The following is a 23,437-nucleotide window of genomic DNA, read 5'->3' as shown; positions in this document are numbered from 1 at the left end:
GATTTCAGCCTGTTCTTTGGTAAAAGAGAATTTAGTTGTATTGTGTTGTAGTCATAATGACAGAATATGCCATGGTGTTTGAAGTGAATATACTTTTGATAGTCTAGTTAAACATCTAAAACGTTAGTCATGGTTATGACATCTGTAAGTCATGTTTTAACAGCATTAGGCTGGTCTTACAAGTGTAAGTGTAAGTGGTTGAGATCATAGCAACACAAGGCGGATAAATAACTGTGAACAACATATTTTTATTTCAATTAATGGATCCATATTTCCAAACAAAAATAGAGAGAGAAAAAAACATACTCTTATAGAAATATTCTGTGAACTAATTTATCAACAGACAGTCCTGCTCTCCAAGGTCCCAATGGCTTTCAAATCCCAATAATTGTTGCTGATACCCCAGTGCCACGTTAAAAAAACAGACTGGTCGTCCAACAATCAGTGTTGCCTTACAGCCCGTCATCAATTGATGGTAACACAAACACATAATAATATCTATGCTAAATCACAGTAGATGACCATTGTAACTTTAATGGAGGTTTGTGATACAATGTCCTAGTATGCTGCTTGAATGACAATTGAATTGAGGCGGTCTCTACCCTCCATGACAATGTCATGTGGAGGACATATTGCCTGTCATAACAGGTAACTTCAGATTATGGCACAGTCATAAAATAAATGTTCAGTGACAAAATCTTGTTCTAAGGCAAGTACAACTAGTTTTCAAATGGTTATTGATCAAGGCTCCATAACAATTTACATTTTTCACAAAAACATCAAATGTGATTGTGACATGAAACTAACATTGCATTAACTGGCATGTGTTATGTCATTCCTATGACAGCATTATGTAGATGTTATGAAGGGATACAGTGGCGGAAGTACACTGACCATTACCAGTTAGTGGCCCTGTAGTTTTGACCTCAAAATGGCGGCTGAGTAAGAATCTACCAGTGCTGTGTTTATGATGGGAGTAGGTCAAGTGTGGGTTCTGGATAGTTTCACATTGCAAGTGCCTATTTTTTAATATATTTTTTTGCAACTTCACACACCCTCTGACATCAAATTATAGACAAAACAAAAGGTATTTTTGTCACCACTACCACAAAGACAATCCAAACAATTAATATCCATGTTCCACTTTGATATAAGCTGTTGATAGGTGTTTTGCTCTGGGTGAGGCATGATTCTCTGTTTCCTACTGATATTGGCATGTCTGTCCTGTCCTGTCTGTCCTGTCTGTCCTTTCTCTACACCCTGAACCTGAGCTAGTCTCAACATACCCCTTAATGTGGATGTCTATGAGTCAATGACATACATATGGACACAATCATGAATTTCTCTCATTATAAACAGTGCTAATACACACACACGCACAATAAATGTCTTCTGAAAATTCCAAGGAAATTTGGCATTCATGTTTTAATGGCTTCTGGTTTATTAAAAAATAATTGGTTGATGAAGAACCTTTGGCCTGGCTCTCTCGGTCAAGCAGTTCTATCGGTAAAGGCCTTGCTCTAAATCGTCAGACAGTGGAGATTCTTGGACACGTCTCCTTTAGATGCAAGCACAGTGCCGACAATAGAATGACTGCGTTGCCAGTAGCCGCAACCTCTTCGAGTCCGAGACTGACAGAATTGCCTTTAACGGCGTGAGTCCTACAGAGCTGCAGGAGAACGGCGCAAAAACCCTTCTGCCAGCCGGCCCGTCTACTGCCACCTCACAAACGTGGCGATGGCGAAGTAGGAGGGGCCATGGCCTCCACCAAGTCTCTCGTTTGGCTGTGGTCCCCTGGAGAAGAGGCGTGTGAATGGCTGGATTGGTGAATGGGGGAGGGGTGTGGTGAGATAGTCAGGTGGTCAGTCTGCTTTTTGGCGGAACGGTGGTGGTCTTCCAGGGGATGGATGGAGGAGATAAACGGAGGGAGGGATTGAGGGATGGTCGATGAATGCTTGATGAAGAGCTGAATACGCAGTGCCTCGTCCTCCTCAGGGCCCGTTCTCATTGTAGTGGAGGGAGATGGGGCGGTCGCGCTGCACGGGCATGTAGGGCCAGTTGTAGCTGGAGCCGGAGAGGAGCATGTCGCGCAGCAGCGTCTCGATGGGCGTCTTTCCCACCAGGCGCACGAAGAAGAGTTGTTCGATGACGGGCGAGGAGACGATGCGGAGGGAGGGCAGCCGCAGGAGCAGGCGGCCGAAGCGGTTGGGCTGGCTGGGGTACTGGTTCCTCACATACTCCTCCAGGGCACACTGGGACTTCTCCTGGATGCTCTCCACGTGGGCCACATCCGACAGGCCCATGGCATCTGAGAAGGGGAGGAGAAGGTTAGGCGTTGATGAGTTTCTGGTTCATTATGGTTTTGATGAGTTGACCTAACACTGAATTGCAATGTGAAATTGTGTCCAGCTACGTACATACATTAGAGCTGAAATGTCAGTATCCCTATGTAAAGATGTCATTCAATGTAGTGGAATACAATTCCCTTTGCCTTCAGTTGTGGGTCGAGGTTTTGTCCATGCTCTCACACCTCCCCTAGCATCGGTATCTGTTGTGAGTCTCACACCTCCCTAGTACCGGTCCCTGGTGTGAGTCTCACACCTCCCCTAGCACCGGTCCCTGGTGTGAGTCTCACACCTCCCCTAGCACCGGTCCCTGGTGTGAGTCTCACACCTCCCCTAGCACCGGTCCCTGGTGTGAGTCTCACACCTCTCCCAGCACCGGTCCCTGGTGTGAGTCTCACACCTCCCCTAGCACCAGTCCCTGGTGTGAGTCTCACACCTCTCCCAGCACCGGTCCCTGGTGTGAGTCTCACACCTCGCCTAGCACCGGTCCCTGGTGTGAGTCTCACACCTCCCCTAGCACCGGTCCCTGGTGTGAGTCTCACACCTCCCCTAGCACCGGTCCCTGGTGTGAGTCTCACACCACACAGAGAGTGTGTTGACTGTGTGTGATACTTTTCACACCCTTCGAGCTCCGTGGTTAAAGGGTCAGAGGTGGGTGAACTCAAAACAAAGTCCCATTTAGTGTACTGCACGGTGCTGTGCTGTACTGCACGGTACCATACTGAACGTTCAGTACTACTGTGCCAGTGTTTCTGTCCCCAGTATGAACCTTGTTTAAAGGCTGCATCGAACAGTGAGGGTAATTTTCTCCCAAGTGCTTTACTCTAGTGTGCAGCAGAAGCACTGGGACAGGATCTTTTACCCGCCACCCAGCACGCTAGTCCCTTTGTCACAGTACCCTTTAATCGCCCCCCCTGCGCAATCTTGGTCCTGCTGAGCTTCAGTTCCGCATAACAAAAGATTAATATGCCTCATATTTTTGTCACAGAGGGCCCCCCCAGGGGGAGTATAACTGCAAATTCTGCCACATTTCCCACTTTGAGGGCAGGTGTGTCGTTTTTTAGCTATCTGCCATTTTAGGGTCTGTGTGAGGCATCAGTGGCTGAGAAAGCTAGGTCTGTCTGTGTGACTGAACCCTCGCATGCAACTCCAACACCTCCGCAGGCACCATTTCCCTTTGTCAGGCTCCCTGGGCACACACAGCCACACTCTGGGGATGAAGATGGTGGCAGTGGTAAGATGGCCGCTTTTTGATTCGGGGTGATGGAACTGGGATATAGGGTGGAATGTCTGAGGGCGGAGGTGAGAGGGGGTATTGAGAGTTTGTCTGTCCTTGTTAGCTCATGCAGGCAGGTCTCGATGGGGGGGCCTGGTCAACGACTGGTCTGTCTATCTCATTGTGTGTACGTGCATGTGTGTGTGCATGCGTGTGTGTTGGCTGGAGTTGTGGGACGGATCACATGGATGCTCAGGGCTACAGGGGTTATGTAGGTCAGGGCCTGGGCTGTGGCGAATCCCCCTTGTCGCTGCAACCCACCATGAATAATTCAAGCACAGTGGTGGGGGCAGGGGTGAGAGGGCTGGGGTTTGGAGAGGAGGAAAGGGGAGGGGCTGGCTGACTGGTTTCAATAATAGATGGTAGCGTGAAGGAGAAGAGGGTGATGAAATAAATGAGAAGAGTGAAGGGGTTCTTCAGCCATCCAAACGGAAGACTGCGGGCCAGAGCTAGGTACATGCAAAGTGATTCTGACAAGCTGTGTGATGGAGACGAAGAAAAGGGCGATCGACAGGAAACAAAAAGCAAGACCTCAGAGTTGGGTTCTCTCACACTCATACCCCCTGGGTCATAAACAATGAATCCTCAACACATCCCAATCCCAGATCTGACAGCATTCTGGGTGACGTAGAATAACCATAACTATCTACTGTGCCTCATACAGTGGCAAAAGTGGTGTATCAAAGCAATAAGCAAACTATTGTTTTTATATCGCTATTTCACCAATATGTATGCTTCTTTATCTCAGTAGTCCATCCATGATAATATTTGTATGGTATCCATACATTATTGATACATTGTTTACAAAGGCATTGTTAACCACTTGGTTGTTAACCACATGCTGTACTGCAGACTCTATATGTCTACTAACTTATCTGGAGTGACCACTATTACCTATATGTGTAGTTCCGCAAAAAATACAACACAAACTATCCAACAGATAGACATAAACAAAGACATATAGAAACAGAAACCACTAAAGTCAACACCACTCACCGGAAGTGAAGAGCACGATGGATTTGAGGCAGGAGTACTCAGCTGTGTCCACCTGCAGAACCTTCAGTTTCTCCACCTGCTCCTGGAACACCCGGATGTGGTCCATGAACGCCACCACGCGCTCCGCAGACATGGGCGATGCGTGCAGGCCAGCCGCCGCCAGCAGGGGCGCCACGTGCAGCGGCATGGAGCACTGGGCCGCGTTCAGCACAAACAGCTCACTCCATGACATGCGCAGGAGCGCCACCTAGGGCACGGGAGGAATGATGGTAGAATTGGTTAGTTCAGAGTAGACAGAGGGTGGTTCTGGGAAACAAGGATAAAAACAGTGTTTATCTTCCTAATGCAGATGATTGAGTATGGCAAGTGTTAGTGATATGCTCCAACTTAAAGGCTGCTGACCCCACAATTGAACCTTTACATGACATACCAAATGCAGACATAGACATATTTGTTCTGGGCAATATCTGTGTTGAGCATCTACAGCTCATCCATAAGGGACAACCCAAATAAAGTGACCACACCACATCTCTAAGCATTCATCATTTCTACTTTCTAGTCAGGCATAAAAAAAGATTATAGTCAGGCATAAAAAAAAGATATAGTCAGGCATAGTTTCTAGTCAGGGATCAGGGGGGGTCCTCCTCACCTGGTCCATGAGCTGAAGGTCAGGGAAGAAGGGGATGTTCTTGGCCCACTCCACAGCGCTGAAGAGCAGCCGTGCGGCCAGCTCACAGATGTTCTCGATTCCCATCAAGTTGTTTCCCTGCATGCACTGGGACCCGTAGCGGGATGTGGGGTAGGGCTCGGCGCGCAGCAGCAGAGAGATGAATCCTGATAGGTAGGGCTGCCCATTGTAAGGATCACTGCCATTGGTCAGGTACTGACCCCGGGCTAGACTGGGAGTTGGACATGCGGCCTCTCTGGACAGCTGAGGGAGATAAAGAAAGAAAGAAAGAAAGAAAGAAAGAAAGAAAGAAAGAAAGAAAGAAAGAAAGAAAGAAAGAAAGAAAGAAAGAAAGAAAGAAAGAAAGAAAGAAAGAAAGAAAGAAAGAGAGAAAGAGAAAGAAAGGGTTAAGAAAATAAAGAGATATGGTATTTGAATGTTATGAGCAAAATACATTTTCCCTCTTTTGACATTTCATAAGCGAATACTCAAGTGCTAGAAGCTAATTGTTTGGCGTGGTGCAGGTACAGTAGGAGCTAACTTGGTTAGACTACTGCACCTTTCATTCATTCATGTGGCTGTACTCTATCCACCTATCCTACGAGATTTTATTTCAATCCAACCTGGCACAGTTACAGTAACATTTAGGACCTGAAGCTTCTCTGTCATCACGTCGTCATTACTGCATCCAGCACTAACCGGCTTGATTTAGTAGGCAGCAATTACCACCGTGTCATAAAGCACCATCTAGAGGCATTCAAACGAGTCTGCTCTCTCTCAATGGGAATATGTAGGGCCACCTAAAAGACATGTCATGGCGGGTGCCTGGGGATAGGAGGAAGGAGGGTGGAGGTTGTAGGTGAGGGGTGCAAAGTGTGGAGAAACGGGTGGTAAATTCTGTGGCTCTAAATGTGTCGGCACTCTGTCTCCTGACCGGCAGACCCCGGTGCTGTGCATCAATGAGTAATGGCAACCAGCAGCCAGTAAAGACACTACGGTTCTTCACACCTCTGCCCCCCCCCCCCCCCCCCCACACACACACTGCCAAATGGCTCAGCCGAAGAGGGCACGCAGAGGCTAAGCACACATCCCCACCCCCGCCGAACTATGATGTGGCGGCTCAAAGCCCATTTGGATAACACCTGTTCAGTCATCCCCGCTGTCTGACTAATAACTCCATCTACAGTTACAGAACGAGGGAGAGAGAGAGAAGGAGAGAGAGAGTACGAGAAAAGGAAGGGAAGGAAGGGAAGGGAAGGGAGGGAAGGAGGGAAGGGAAGGGAAGGGAAGGGAAGGGAAGGGAAGGGAAGGAAGGGAAGGGAAGGGAAGGAAGGGAAGGGAAGGGAAGGGAAGGGAAGAGAAAGAGAAAGAGGTGATGAGGGAAGGTAGAGGTAATGACAGAATGAGAGATAGAAAAGGATAACAGAGAGGAGCAAGAGAAAATAGTGTAGGAGAGTGGGGCGAGAGAGAGAGAGGGGGGGCAGGCTAGGATTTGGAAAATACTTTGAAACTCAGTATTACCTGTCCTTCGACACAATAGCTGTGAAAATTGAATACACTACAGTGTATCAAAGAGGACAGGTCAAATCACTCAAGAACATAGTAAGTCAATAGATACATCCATAGAATTTCAAGACTGTTGACTGATTAGAAAAACTTTTGAGTTTGTGACCAAAAAATACTGGTCTCTCTTGAACTCAAGCAACTTCTGTCCCGGGGAAAGAATGTTGTCTCATTTTGCAAACAACAACGTAGCGTACAGAGACAGCAATGAACAATGGGCCAAACCATGTCACTCACAACAAAAAAACTCCTGGTCGTACTCAAACCTGAACTTTTTTCTAGAGCACGGTTGTCCTTCATTAGAGGTTAGTATGTTATAACTATCTGCATTTTTTTTTAAATGTATCAATGCATCATAATGATTAATGCCATAACCCACCAGACGCCAAATCCACCACATCCACTTGTCTTCTGAAAGGCATCTTTGAGGAGGTTGTGTGTGAATGCATGAGTCGAAATGACGCATCAAAAGCATCTCTATGTGAATGAGCAAGGGAAATGAATGAGACAGGGAGAGAAGGGCATAGACAGGGTAAAAGGGAGAGGGAGAAAGACAGTGAGTGGCATTGGATGAGAGAGAGAGAGAGAGAGAGAGAGAGAGAGAGAGAGAGAGAGAGAGAGAGAGAGAGAGAGAGAGAGAGAGAGAGAGAGAGAATGTAGCGACAGATTTGAATGCCTGCCATAATCGATTTCCGATTTCTAATTGGTCGGCGGTGGCCTAGTGTGGTTGGAAAGACTGGCAAACAGTGGGACCAAACAACTAAAGAGCCTAAAACCCCAAACAGAAAGACCATGGCACTACATCTAACCTCATGGTACATAAATAAGGCAGAGGGGAGAAAAGGGCACGAAACAGGTATCATGGGCGACTTTAAAAAAAAAAACACCACAGCGAGTCACAGAGAGTGTGTGGCAGTGGAGTTAAGCCTCATCTTACCAAGGCTGTCCTTATTTGGCCTTTAGTCACTGCTAGAAGTACAAGACATTTGAGCAAACTATTGTAGATAAATACAGTTAAGGACTATCTGCTACTGTAAAAGGTCATAGTCAGGGGCTATGTACTAGAAGCATGACAGATTTGGCACAGCCTCATTGTCAACTGAGATAAGTGGTATAATGGTTTTCATGTAGTCCCTTAAAAGTCTGCTAACAAAACACACAACATATATACACATTAGACATGACAAAATGCGTGGAATTGCAGGAAATAAGCTTTAAACATACAAAATTCTCTCCACCAACAAGAGGGCTGTGAACAGTTTGTGTTATGAACAGTGCTTGTGCCCATAGAAATAGACGTGGCGTGTGCGTGGGGGGGGGGGGGGGGGGGCACGGGATATTCCTCAATGCTGGAAGGGGGGCCATCGTAAAAAAGTTTGGGAACCCTTGAAAGAGACAATGGGATCGAGGAAGAGGGAGGGAGACAGAGTGAAGTATGACATTGTATGGAAAGGGAGAGGGAACAGGTAAAGAGACAGGGAAAAAGAGAGATTCAGACAGACGGAGATGGAGAGAGCTTCCCGGTGAGGATGCTCAGATGCATTAGCTGCAAACGTAGCCCCTTTAATATCCACCCAGTCACGTTGGCGCTGCTTTGATGAAGCAGATGTGAATTAATAACAGAAATGCACCCTGCACGAAGGAGTGGTCTGGTTTTCTATCTATTCGATCACACAACAAGCTATGCTATACGAGCGACTCAATAATTTCCATTACATTGAGTTAAAAACTCAATGGCTGTTTCTCAAGAAAATTGGTGTAAAGTCACCTGGACTCAAAAACAATACTTCAAAATGTAACAATGGACATGGATAACGCTAGACTTAATGTAAAGGCTAGCCTTTCATATTGTAGCAATAGGCTAACCTGGCTATTGTACAGACAAGAGAGAAAATTTGAGACTCAACAAAGAAATATGACAATATGACAAGCAATGTATCGTGAACTGGAGTCTATTCACCTTGAGGTGTCAAACGAAGCCCATCTCTGCAGAGTGAGCTCTATTCCTCCACACACATCCCCCTTCTCTAAAATATTAAATGCTAGCCTTGGGGATATCAGAATGGGAAACGACTAGAGCCTCAGCTCTATGGTCTCTTCGTGGCCTATCACTTCAATGGAGGCTGCTTTCTGGCAGTGAATAATGGCAAGGCCTCTGTCAATATGGAAGCCATGGTACTGGAACCTCACAGCCAGCTTGGACTTAAAGAAACCTATTCTAACATGTCAATACACTATGACAGTATTGTAATAGGGAAATGTTTTAGCGGGCCAGAGTTTAGGGGGCAAACTAGTCCCGGTTTGTGATTGACTGCTCATACAAACTGGACAACGTGTATGGATTAGTCAATAAAGGCAGTCAGTTAGCGAGCCGTGGTACTTACTCAATAGGGTCAACCTCACATTTGGACCTTGAACATGTCCATTATTAATGTTTAGTTTCTGGTTCCCGTTGACCTACAGTATATCCGTCTCTGTGGTTGGTCGGTGTGAACCAAGGGTCACCAACTGTAGCAATCCTATGTATGAGTAACTGAATATCAATATACAGGACTTTCCCTGTGTTATTTACCATTGAGGGACACACACTAGGAGTCACAATTGAGATAATCTGTCTTTGAATGTTCTGTCTATGAACAGTCGTAACTATGTACTTACTATGAACAATCTAAAGCAGGGGTCTCCAGCAGGTCGATAGCGAGCTACCAGTAGCTAGCAGCCCACCTTTGAGTAAATCGCCAAACGATTCTGAAAGTACATGCAATTTTCACGTGTTCCACGGCAAACTGTCATAAACAAATCTCAGAAGTATCAGACACCACAAGCTCCCAGCTACTATTTATTGATATTATCCCACACCCAGTTAGCCACTATTGGCTGAAAAAGCCAAACCTAACACTATCTGCCAATTAATTTCGAGCAATATTGCCCCTGTCTGTCTGTGTGGTGCGTGCGTTTGTCACTCCGTGTGTAGCCAGCTGATGTGATAACCGTCTTGTGGGTTGACAGAAATACTTTCCCCCAATCAAATCAAATCAAACTTTATTTGCCACATGCGCCCGAATACAACAAGTGTAGACTTTACTGTGAAATGCTTACTTACAAGCCCTTAACTAACAGTGCAATTCAAGAAGAAGAAAATATTTACCAAGTAGACTCAAATAAAAAGTAATAATAAAAAGTAACACAATAAGAATAACAATAACGAGGCTACAGTATATACAGGGGCACCGGTACCGAGTCAGTGTGCAGGGGTACAGGCTAGTTGAGGTAATCTGTACATGTAGGTGGGGCCGAAGTGACTATGCATAGGTAACAGGCAAACAGCGAGTAGCAGCAGTGTACAAGGAGGGAGGTGTCAATGTAAATGGTCCTGTGGCGATTTTTATGAATTGTTCAGCAGTCTAATGGCTCGGGGGTAGAAGCTGTTGAGGAGCCTTTTGGTCCTAGACTTGGCGCTACAGTATCGCTTGCTGTGTGCAGTAGCTGAGAAACCAGTCTATAACTTGGGTGACTGGAGTCTCGGACAATTTGATGGGCTTTCCTCTGACACCGCCTATTATATAGGTCCTGGATGGCAGGAAGCTTGGCCCGAGTGATGTACTGGGCCGTTCGCACTATCCTCTGTAGTGCCTTACAGTCAGATGCCGAGCAATTGCCATACCAGGCGGTGATGCAACCGGTCAGGATGCTCTCGATGGTGCAGCTGTAGAACCTTTTGAGTATCTGGGGGCCCATGCCAAATCTTTTCAGTCTCCTGAGGGGAAAAAGGTTTTGTCGTGCCCTCTTCACAACTGTCTTGGTGTGTTTGGACCATGATAGTTTGTTGGTGATGTGAACACCAAGGAACTTGAAACTCTCGACCCACTCCACTACAGCCCCGTCGACGTTAATGGGGGCCTGTTCGGCCCGCCTTTTCCTGTAGTCCACAATCAGTTCGTTTGTCTTGCTCACATTGAGGGAGAGGTTGTTGTCCTGGCACCACACAGCCAGTTCTCTGACCTCCTCCCTATAGGGCGTCTCATCATTGTCGGTGATCAGGCCTACCACTGTTGTGTCGTTAGCAAACTTAATGATGGTGTTGGAGTTGTGTTTGGCCACGCAGTCGTAGGTGAAAAGGGAATACAGGAGGGGACTAAGTACACACCCCTGAGGGGCCCCAGTGTTAAGGATCAGCGTGGCAGATGTGTTGTAGGATCCAGTTGCAGAGGGAGGTGTTTAGTCCCAGAGTCCTTAGCTTTGTGATGAGCTTCGTGGGCACTATGGTGTTGAATGCTGAGCTGTAGTCGATGAATAGCATTCTCACATAGGTGTTCCTATTTTGTTTTGTCCAGGTGAGAAAGGGCGGTGTGGAGTGCGCTTGAGATTGCGTCATCTGTGGATCTGTTGGGGTGGTATGCGAATTGGAGTGGGTCTAGGATGTCCGGGAGGATGCTGTTAATGTGAGACATGACTAGCCTTTCAATGCACTTCATGGCTACCAACGTGAGTGCCTCGGGCGGTAATCATTTAGGCAGGTTATATTCGCTTCCTTGGGCACAGGGACTATGGTGGTCTGCTTGAAACATGTAGGTATTACAGACTTGGTCAGGGAGAGGTTGAAAATGTCATTGAAGACACTTGACAGTTAGTCCACGCATGCTTTGAGTACACGTCCTGGTAATCCATCTGGCTCAGTGGCTTTGTGAATGTTGACCTGTTTATAGGTTTTGTTCACAGCGACTACTGACAGCATTATCATACAGTCATCCAGAACAGCTGGTGCTCTCGTGCATGCTTCAGTGTTGCTTGCCTCGAAGCGAGCACAAAAGGCATTTAGCTAATCTGGTAGGCTCGCGCCACTGGGCAACTCGCGTCTGGGATTCCCTTTGTAGTCCGTAATAGTTTTCAAGTCCTGCCACATCCGACGAGCGTCAGAGCCGGTGTAGTAGGATTCCATCTTAATCCTGTATTGACGCTTTACTTGTTTGATGGTTTGTCTAAGGGCATAGCGGGATTTCTTAGAAGCGTCCGGATTAGTCTCCCACCCCTTGAAAGCGTCAGCTCTAGCCTTTAGCTCGATACGCATGTTGCTTGTAATCCATGGCTTCTGGTTGGGATACAGTTGAAGTCAGAAGTTTACATGCACTTAGGTTGGAGTCATTAAAACTCCATTAAAACTTTTTCAGCCACTCCACAAATGTATTGTTAACAAACTATAGTTTTGGCAAGTTGGTTAGGACATCTACTTTGTGCATGACACAAGTAATTTTTCAAACAATTGTTTACAGAGATTATTTCACTTACAATTCACAGTATCACAATTCCAGTGGGTCAGAAGTTTACATACACTAAGTTGACTGTGCCTTTAAACATCTTGGAAAATTCAAGAATATTGTCATGGCTTTAGAAGCTTCTGATAGGCTAATTGATATAATTTGAGTCAATTGGAGGTGTACCTGTGGATGTATTTCAAGGCCTACCTTCAAACTCAGTGCCTCTTTGCTTGACATCATGGGAAAATCAAAAGAAATCAGCCAAAACCTCAGCAAAAAAATGGTAGACCTCCACAAGTCTGGTTCATCCTTGGGAGAAATTTCCAAACGCCTGAAGGTACCACGTTCATCTGTACAAACAATAGTACGCAAGTATAAACACCATGGGACCACGCAGCCGTCATAGCGCTCAGGAAGGAAACGCATTCTGTCTCCTAGAGATGGACGTACTTTTGTGCGAAAAGTGCAAATCAATCCCAGAACAGCAGCAAAGGACCTTGTAAAGATGCTGGAGGAAACAGGTACAAAAGTATCTATATCCACAGTAAAATGAGTCCTATATCGACTTAACCTGAAAGGCCACTCAGCAAGGAAGAGGCCACTGCTCCAAAACTGCCATAAAAAAGCCAGACTACATTTTACAACTGCACATGGGGACAAAGATTGTACTTTTTGGAGAAATGTCCTCTGACTCTCTGATGAAACAAAAATAGAACTGTTTGGCCATAATGACCATCGTTATTTTTTGAAGAAAAACGGGTGTTCTAGGATTTTTTCCCCCCTGGTTGCACATGTGACATGCGGGTAAAAATTTGGTTAAACTGATTTAAGTTTGCCTGCATTAAAGTCCCAGGCTACTAGGAGCACCGCTTTTGGGTGAGCATTTTCTTATTTTCTTATGGCCTTATAGAGTTGGTTGAGAGCGGTCTTAGTGCCAGCTTCGCTTTGCGGTTGTAAATAGACGGCTACAAAAAAATACAGATGAGAACTTTCTTTGTAGATAGTGTGGTCGACAGCTTATCATAAGGTACTTTACCTCAGGCGAGCAATACCTCGGGACTTTTTTAAATATTAGACATCGCACACCAGCTGTTATTGACAAAAAGACACACACCCCTACCCCTCGTCTTACCAGAGGTAGCGTCTCTGTTTGTGTCCCGTTGGTAGGATAATCTTAATAGTAGGGCATCAATTTTATTTTCTAAAGATTGCACGTTAGCAAGGAGAATGGAAGGCATTGGGAGTATACTCGCTCGCCTCTGGCTTCTCAGAAGGATCCCCGATCTGCGTCCTCTTTTCCAGCGTCTTTTCTTCACGCAAAAGGCGTGGGTCTGGGATTGTTCCAGTGAAATCAGGATATCCTTCTCGTCGGACTCGTTAAAGTAAAATGTTTCTTCCAGTCCGCAGTGAGTAATCGCTTTTCTGATGTCCAGAAGATATTTTCGGTCATAAGAGACAGTAGCAGCAACATTATGTTCACAATAAGTAAAATAATAAGTTACACAAAACGCAAAAAAAATTACAAAATTGCAAAATTGGTTGGGAGAATCTAAAACGTCAGCCATGTTCTTCGGCGCCATCTTCATACAATCCTTCTCAATTAAATATTAACTGTAAAGTAGGCATACCTGGCAGAAGTATATCATGAGTAAGTATATAATTTGTATCTATTATTTGAAAACTTTGCCATTAAATGAGCATTTGCAGTACAGAACCATCACTAGACCAGCACATTCGACAGCACAATGCTCACTTGCTAGGTGTGCTATTAAAGGGACAGATGCACAACTAAAGGGGAATTACACACAAAAAATGTATTTGTTAGTTTTATTCCAAACATTTAAAAAATGTGCATTCTGTTTTGGGTTAAGCTTTGACATGGACTCAGAACATCCAATTTTGTTGTTTCTCTATGAATAATTGCAATTTTGAGAGTTGAAAAAAACGAAAATCTAAAATCAGTTGGGAAAATATAAAACAGAATTTGGAAGAAAAATTCGATAGGACCCCCCCTTGTTTATTAACCATTATTTTACCAGGTATATTGACAGAAAACATAGCTAGAAAAAAATAAGTAGCTCGCGACACGTTTCATTTTTTAAAAGTAGCTCCCACGCTAGAAAAGGTTGGATACTTCTGATCTAGAGTGTGTACTCTAATGGACAGTGTGCCTGTCCATGCCAATCTCTGGGTGCATGTCGCTATGTGAGTTGGTATCTGTGACCATGTCACTATGTGTGGTAGCTGGTAGGGAATGTATTGTATGCATGGGAAGGCTGCTAGTTGTGAATGTAAAATTGTCTGTGTGTCAAGTATACAGTGTGTTCTTCGAACGTGTGAATTTGACAAACATCACAGTCTATATTGGTCTTTTTTGGTCTCACTAAGGTCAGAGGAGCACATACGGAACATTCAGACAGCAGAACATGATATGCACTTCACTCCCAACTAGCCCAAGGTAACTGTCAGCCAGTTGCACAGGTTCACTGTTTCTCTCTTCCTCACTCCTTCCTTATCCCTTAAACCAGTGTTCTACTCTAAGCAGGAATGTCATTGAGAAACATGGAGAGTAGAGATGCTAGAGGTGCCAAACAGGTAGAGCAGCAAAGAGGTAAACATGACCTTTTATATGACTGTTTTGTATAAATCAACCTTTAACACGAGATATTAGATATGTATGTGGGCTGAAATAGAGTGACCTCTCAGTCAAGGGTCACCCTAAAGATCAGCTGGACTGTCCAAATAACACTCCTGAATTAGCCACGTACAACACCAGCGAATGTGAAACTTGTCTTAAATAATGCAGATGTGTGTGCGGTATATTTTGGAGCCAGTTACTGCATGGATTGGATCAATTACACACTCACTTTTTGTACCTTACTAAAAAGTTTCCATGTTTAACAGAATTTCGCCACTAGGGAGTGGTGCATTTTTGGAGAGGGAGGGGAGATGCGGGGCACCGACTTGGTCAACAAGAAAGACCCACCTAACCACAAACATAACCTGTCAGGTTTGTTTTTATATGCTTTGTTGCTGATATTATGCTCTATTTGTATATTTTCACTGGTAGAGGCCTCCTACACCATCAATACGTTACTTTTAACAATGTTACCAACAGTAGAAGGGCGTGGGTAAAATCACTGGGGAAGCCAGAAAAAAAGCCATATTTCAACCTATGTGTTGTGATAATTGCGTTGTTTGCTCTATAACCTATAATCTGTCCAGTGAAGTCCACAAAGCATTTTGCATGTAACAAACAGTTACGTGACCTACAGTATGGTCAAGCAAGTTCATGTTTCTGACATTTTTGGACAACTAAACAACCATTGATTTAGAACCAAGGAGAGTTATTGCAAGTCGAAAAGAAAACAGGAGCTACTTCAACTATTCCAGCCCCATTTCAACTTCAGCATTTCAACATCATCATATCACTTATGCTTAGTCTAATACAGTGGCAACTGAATGATACAAAAAACTATTTCGTCCAATCATCATAAGCTAAATATGATGTGGCTGTCCATGGTTCCGATTTCTGTGTGTGTGTGCAGGAGCGTGCAAGTAGAATAAACATGTTGACTCACCCTACTTGTAGAGAAAGGCCAATGCCATCCTCCTCTCTTTCACGTTGACGAAACAGTCTATCACTCTGTCAAACAGTACATGCTTTTATTTATTGTTGTCCTAGGCTACCTGGCTAAAATGTTTGTGTGACAAAACTGCACATTTTAGAGTGGCCTTTTATTGTCCCCGTCACCAGGTGCACCTGTGTCATGCTGTTTAATCAGCTTCTTGATATGCCAAACCTGTCAGGTGGATGGATTATCTTGGCAAAGGGGGATTTGCTCATTAACAGGGATGTAAACAAATTTGTGCCATTTTTTTTGAGAAATAAGCTTTTTGTGCGTGTGGAAAACTTCTGGGAACTTTTATTTCAGCTCATGAAACATGGGACCAATACTTCATATTTTTTTCAGTATATATTTTTTTCTTGGTAAATTTTTTGGGGATGCCTGGCTTCCCTTGGCATCCATGAATACACACCACTGGTTACCAATCCATGTGTCGAGAATAGCGTGATATTTAGATTATTATTTTGTGCATGGCTTGCATAACACAAGTAGGCAATACCTTGTAGTGCTTTCTTTATATTTGGGAAAATTACAGAAGATATTTCTGATGACTGTTAAAGAACTGATAGTCCTCTGCTTTAACCCAAGAGCAAACACTCGTTGTTGAATAACTATTACAAAGTTAATTATTGATAGTTTCAACAATCAATTTGAGATTATTTCAAATCCATATTCTGAGCAGGAATGTACATTTGTGTATTTCCAAAATGTTCCAAAATTCACAGGGATTATAACTCAGAAAAGGTTGACAAAGGTTGCCGTTTAAAAGCCTTGTTAACACTTGGTTGTAGTACAACACAAGTCTTCATAACACTTCAATTATAATGATTGATTGAATGTCAATTAGAAAAGGCCTGCATTAACCACGTCGTGATCTTCAATGTAAAACCAACACTTTTAATATTTTAAAGAAGTGCGATTATTTTTTTTTGTTCCTCAAATGCACTGACACTTACGAAGACACATCTCTAGGCCATAATCCACGACGAGGATGAGTCTGTTTTGCGTATGATTGACCTGTACCAATTTAATCAACACTTCAAAGAATTTAGATTTTTTAAATCGTGTTTATGCTGAATAATAGTCTAGACCATATAATAGTAACATAGCAAAACAGTAGTTAATATATAATGTAGCCAAATAATGATCTGATAACATATTGAGTGTGTTTATGTAGATGAAAGGTCAACAGACTGCGGTGCGTCAGGAGATTTCCACGGGTTCATTCAATCAGAAAGGGCCATGGCCGACTAAATTTACCCTGCAGTGCTTTACATGAACTGTGTACAGCGTACACACTAGCACACTAACGAGATCCATTGAAGGATAATTTTAGGCGAAAGGACGGGTATTTCCACCTAAAATGTATTGTATAGTTAGTTCATTAGGACAGAGGCTACTGTATTCAAGACCTCGTTTGTAATAGGCCTGCCTGCTAGATACAGTGGCGGTTTTAGTCCATTTCAACTGGGGGGGCCAAGCTGGGGCCAGTTACATTAGACGTTATTGTTGTCATATCGTTTTCTTCACTGCATTACAGGCATTAGCAGGCAAAATACCATGTTCATAATCATTAGTGTTCCGCTTTGCCACTGTCTAATAACGGATGTAAAGAAAGAAAGATAGCAAAAATTAGTTATGTAAAAATGATTTCATACTCCACATTTAGGGGGGCCACAAGGGGGTCCAAAATTGTTGTCACAGGGGCACTGCCCCCCCCCCCCCCCCCCCCCCCCCAGAACCGCCCCTGGCTAGATACACTCACACACTGGAAGTTAAACACAGCGTGCTTCATGCACAGAGCGCGCGTCTTCTGTTGACTACAGCTTGTGTCACTATTTGCACTGTTCATGGTCATATCATAGGAACCTTTTGGAGTATCCACAACAGCTTGCGTGCCCATGTTTATCAATAATTACAGTATATAATTTGCGATAAAATCTATTCCAATAAGCTAACAAGGTTGACTCCAGAGTAGGCTACACTGCACAGCGATGCATGCATTTGTGTTTATAGAAATGTATTGTTGGTGGATAACGCATAAAACACAGAGTACAACGACGTCCAGCATGGAGACATGCATGTGCAACGCTCTTGTGGTAATTTCGAATGTCTGGTTCGCGTGTTATAATTAACACAACTCGTCTGATTGAACATGACGCAGCAAGGTACTAGCTGACTGATTCAAGGTGAAACGCAGTGCTTTGCGAACACGTTGCCACTGTTCATCTTTCGCATTAATTGACCCGTTCTTAAACATGCACAATACAATACATGTAGCGGGCCCTCTTGTAGCGAATAGGGTGTCGGGGAGCAAACACCAGAATTAATGGGGAGACAAAGGGAGCTGTGCATTGAATAGGAAATACAAGGGTAGACGATCTGAAACAACAAGCATTGCGTTACAGCAGACTACAAATGCCTTTTTAGGAGAACTATGACTGATAGAAGCAGGAAAGCTATAAGACACGGATATCCATCGTTAAAGCGCTAACGTTATATGGTTTCAACTTTACGCACCGATATTCTTGACACCAAACGTCCGCCAAAACCAATTTGAACATTTTAATAGTTTACATTACATTTACATAAAGGCTACAGTCTTCACCGAATTTAAAATCCTGTCTTACCTTCTCTTCTCATGCCGACTTTGAGGCACTTCTTCAGTCGGCAGTACTGGCACTGGTTTCGATGATGTTGGTCGATGGGACAGTCCCGGTTCCCCCGGCATGTGTAACTGAGGTTCCGTCGCACCGAACGCTTGAAGAAGCTTTTACAGCCCTCGCAGGTGAATTGGCCGTAATGCTTGCCACTGGACTTATCCCCGCACACCATGCAGTCCACGTTGGGGATCTTGTCCCCGGAAAGTGCATCGTTCCCCGGGGTGGAACCAGAAGGGGTTCCCGGTGTCCCGCCAGGCTCCTGACTGCAAATCTGGAGCTGGGACCCAGGATCCGCCGAAATGTTCTCTTGCCACTGGTTTACTACCATTGCCATGCTATCCTAAAACACTTTGGTTAAACAACAGATACGAGTCCAACTCCGTAGCGCGGGGAGGAGATAAGAATCCGTTCTGACGTCTTGGGAAAACAAGGCAGGGTGAAAAGGCGCTTCCCACTTCCTCCAAAAAAGTATTTAATATATTCTCAAATAGATTTTCTTAATTAGTTAATCAAATGTCCCTGTCGTAAACGTATCTTCTGTAAACTTCTATCAAAGTTTACGAAGACAGCACGGTATCAACATGACTATTTCGTAAGAATGGAGCCTAATGCCAGTGTTCGCCTCTCCGCAGAAATCCATAAACACGCTCTCTGAAAAACTTAAGTGTATTTGAAAAGTCGACCAGCAATACAGCATGTACAGAATGGAGAAGTGGTCGTTAAAGTGTCATGGTCATGAATATCGACTGCCTCGAATCTTATTCTGCTTAATATTCGAACTGAACTAAATCAACATTTTCTCTCAATCACAAAAACACAATACTGACCATAGTTCTACGCAATTATGTGATCGAAGTTGTCTTGTGAACACATACGGACGTGCAATACCAAAATAAAAGTTGCTTTCGTTCCTCTAATGTTGTGCGCCACGATGAGGTCTGAATAGAAATGTCGATAAACCATGGATGGAGTGCTCTGTGGTAGATGCAGTATGTTTACAAGCAGATATCTTTGCCAATCATGTACTTCACCCGTCGGCAGCCTGTCCCATCTCTGAGAATCATAGTTAGAATTTGGTGAAAATGACACTAAACAGCCGTGCTTGTAGCCCCCCCCCCCCCACCCCATATAAGGCCAAAACTACCATATAAGGCATGACTCCTCCTCTCGTTGAGAACGGTTTTACGCATGAACGGGCAGATTCAATTGGCTAGAGGAGAATAAAGAAGTAAGGCACTCTCCAATTGGGCAGCCGCCGATTAGCAGCTATACAGTATGTTCTGGTTGATAGAGTGGCTGTGTTATTACTGTATAGCAGAGTGTAGCCGTATACACAAATCAACGTAGACATAGATCTTGATTTTTTTAAATATAATAACACAAAACTGTTAGGCCTCACTCAAAGGGTAAAATGTCTTTATCAAAGTAATAGGCTTATGTCAAATACGTCCCCAAACATCAGTCTTTATAAACTTTTCCACTCTAATTGAGCTTTTTTTTCTTCATTGTTTATTTGATGGCTATTGAACTCAATCATCCCCACTTTAATTTACTTTTCTAAAAATGTTTTAATTACTTGTATATCCTACTGATACCACAACGCACTCTTTCTGAATGTTTAATGTTATGCCCACGTTCGGAATGCTATACAGTTTTCACAGTAAGATTATCGATTGTGCCAAACCAAGGTGACAAACTTCTCGCCAAGAGACACATATGGAGTGTTAATTTTGTCAGTTTGTTGTGCAGCTAAACTTGCTATCTGGATATCAATGCACAAAAGGCCATAGCAGTAATGAACGATTACTACTGTTTTTTTCTCTAATGGGGTTTTCAAGCTGAAAACAGTAGGGACCTAATTATATTTTCCAGACAGGTCCTGATCTGTCATAGTAATAAGACCATTGTAGATGACAGCAGCAGAATCCCATGTGAAGACTAAAAGTAAACTCCACCAAAATAGTACATGTTTTCAACCCTTCACTCTGCGGAATTTGATAACCTAGGCCTGGATCATGGGATGTTAATAGTAGTATATGTAACAGCCATTCGTTAGTGAACATCGAAGGTAAGCTATATGCCTAACTCAAATACAAATTCACATTTTCTAACTCCGGCCTGAAATGTCAGACGTTGCTAACAACATTTAAGCCTAACAACTTTGACAATACCAACAATGTATGTTTTCTCGCAACAGATCTGTGAGTAGATTTTTTTTCCCCAGACGTGTTATAACATGCAGAAGGAAAGACTCCCTACATGTCCCCAACCGTGTGCGCCAAAAGTTAGCTTTCATAAGGCCAATAAATTATGGCAAATGGAAATGCCATTAACCCGCTATAACTATTCTGACGTGAACTCATTCACACAATTTTAACCTGTGCCATTTAGAAGGCATATTCTACTTAGCTTTCATGCTGTTTGAACACTTGTACCAGAACAGACCGAACAGCGTGTGGCATGAAGGCTTGGCGCTTTCAGAAATGCAAAGCTCCACACATTTTGCTTTTATGATTTTTACTTTTTCAATAATGAGGATAACTAATCTTTAAAATATATGATTACAATGTCACTAGCCAACCTATTGCCGGTGCAGGTTGGTTTGAAAGCCATGCGTAAAACCAAATATTCAGTAGGCCTAAAGTATAAACGGAATACAGCCTGGGTTATTCACATTCACAGAAATAAGCTGTGCGAACGGAAAAACGTCATTAACGTTTTAGTGATTTCCCCAAAGGAAAAAAGCGCGAAGAGGACGGGACCCCACTTAGCTTTTAGCCAGGTTGAGTGCAGTGCTTCAAGTGCCCCGGGCGAAAAAGTTGGCCTCGCGCTCAGCATAATTGTTGTCACATGTAACCTTACCTGTCTTCCAATTAGCCCCTTGACTCGCTATTAGAGCATTCCATTGGCTATAGGCTAGTGACCAAGGGCAATTTTTGGTCTGGGGGCCTAATAATTAGGGTGTAATTCTAATCATTGAAGGCTTATGAGGAAGGCTGGAGGAGTTATCAAGTAAATGTAATTGAGCAAAGCAACATTTAATGAGGTTCAACCAATTTTTTTTATTTTTAAATGCATATTATATGTACTCCTCCATTCTTCAACATAAGTAGATGGACCAATACTAGTTGTATATTATGTTTTCATTGACTTAAGTGAACTGTTGAAATGTGGAACTAGTGAAATTGGATCAGTTTCCATTGCAGATTAATTAGAAGGCATAAAAACGATCCATGAAATTCTAATTGTATTTATTTGTCACATGGTTCGTATACAATAGGTGTATACTAACAGTAAAATGCTTACTATGAGTCAATTTCTATAAATGCAGAGTTAAAGATAAAGATAGAAAATAAAACATAGAAATACTGACAGGAGGAATAAATTACACAGTAAATAACGAATACCAATGAGTAAAAATAACATGGCTATATACAAGGAGTACCAGTACCGAGTGGATGTGTAGTGGTACGAGGTAATTGAGGTAGCTATGGACATATAGTTAGGGATAAAGTGACTAAGCAACAGGATATATAATAGACAGTAACAGCAGCGTATGTAGTGAGTGTGAAAGTGTATAGGCTGTGTGTGTGGGGGGGTGGGGGTTATGTGTGTGTGGGTGTATGTAGTGTGCATGTGTGTGTGTATGTGTGTGTTGGTGTGTCATTGTAAGTATGTGTGAGTGTGTGGGTAGAGTCAAGTGGGTGTGCATAGCCAGTTCAAGAGAGCCAGTGCAAAAAAGGGTCAATGCAGGTAAAGATGTGCCACCTATAAAGAGACCTGATTATATGGACGTTGATAATAGCTTATTAAGATGACAATAACATTTTGGATTGTGTTCCTAAACATAAATTAGGGTTATTTTTGTTGTTATTTAGCTGTAACTTGATGATTGAAATTGATATCACAGCTCATACCAACCGAACCCATGTCAAACTAGTTAGTTCTAAATGAATGAACCACTACCTTTGCATGTTTAAGTGATAGACTACCACAACAACTGGCGGTCAGGTTTGGGTTTAAGGGGTAAGAGGGGTTGGGGGGGGGGGTAAACGTGACCGCATAGGATTGCCTAGCAAATGCAAAGGCAACAGGTTTACTGGGTAATTTATGGAGGCTCTGACAACGCCAGAGGTCCACAGTGCAATGCTTCTTCTGGCTATGCTAAATATGACCCATTTCAGAAAGGTGTCCATAAACTGATCAGGTATGTGAGCTGAGTGTGGGGCGAAAATAGAAGTGGGACCTGAATGAGCTGTTGGACAGGGCCTCGCTAATCCCCTTAGAGAGACAAGAAGTGGTGTTTGGACTCTCTGTGTATGTGATCAAGTCCAACTAGTTACATGGAGTGTAGTTTTCAAGAACTAGGCTAGCACAGAGACCGACATAAATTAAAATCCAAGGAAACGTGCGTTTGTTTGTGAGTGTGTCAAAGTGAATGTGTGAGCATGTTTACTTTTTATAGTGGTCTGAGCCGACAGTTTTTAGGCCTTGCTGTTTCCTTAGGCCGATTGGGGTTGATTAAGAGGTTAACCATGGAGAAGCATGGCGTCTTAAAGGGAGATTTATTTGTTCCTGCGCTGACCCCTTAGGGGTTGCTTCCCTCACCCCAGTGTCCTTAGGATTTATTTAGTTATTTGTTTATATGTTGGAAGGGGTCACTCGTTTCCCCACTCCATTTTCCCCGTTTGTCCATCCCAAGCTCATTCCTCATCCTTTTTTTTGCAGTGGTTATGAAGTTGTTGCCATTTTGCTGAGCAAGCTATGTTATGACATGAATTAAGTCCCTGCTAAGTCTCATGACCTTTACAAAACCAGTAAGACACTCCCTAAAATTTGTATTTTTGTTATCGGTTCAACTTTGACACTTGGATAAATGACTGTGTTTGTTTTACAGCATTCACTGCTTATTTCAATTCAGTACCATCTTATGGTTTTCAGTTTCCTATTTAATTTATTCCTACATTAATTCGTTTTTTACATTTTTAACAAACAAGCTCACTAACTTCCTGTACATTTGTCCAAAGAGGAAGCTATGACATA

At 43.5% G+C, this 23,437-nt stretch overlaps 1 protein-coding gene across 1 annotated transcript; it reads right to left on the bottom strand.

Annotated features, from left to right (window-relative positions):
* Nucleotides 1-228: 228 nt before the first annotated feature.
* Nucleotides 229-19,469, bottom strand: nr2f5 (nuclear receptor subfamily 2, group F, member 5). Its single transcript, XM_014200768.3, is given in 5 exon segments — nt 229-2,308; nt 4,618-4,864; nt 5,267-5,509; nt 5,511-5,548; nt 18,362-19,469. Coding segments are annotated over 5 exon segments (1,212 nt in total). The 5' UTR covers nt 18,729-19,469; the 3' UTR covers nt 229-1,991.
* Nucleotides 19,470-23,437: the final 3,968 nt, after the last annotated feature.

Source organism: Salmo salar, chromosome 05, assembly GCF_965601325.2.
Source record: "Salmo salar chromosome 05, fSalSal1, whole genome shotgun sequence".
In the NCBI taxonomy this organism is placed as follows: Eukaryota; Metazoa; Chordata; class Actinopteri; order Salmoniformes; family Salmonidae; genus Salmo; species Salmo salar.
This window is presented reverse-complemented; position numbering and strand designations above follow the sequence as displayed.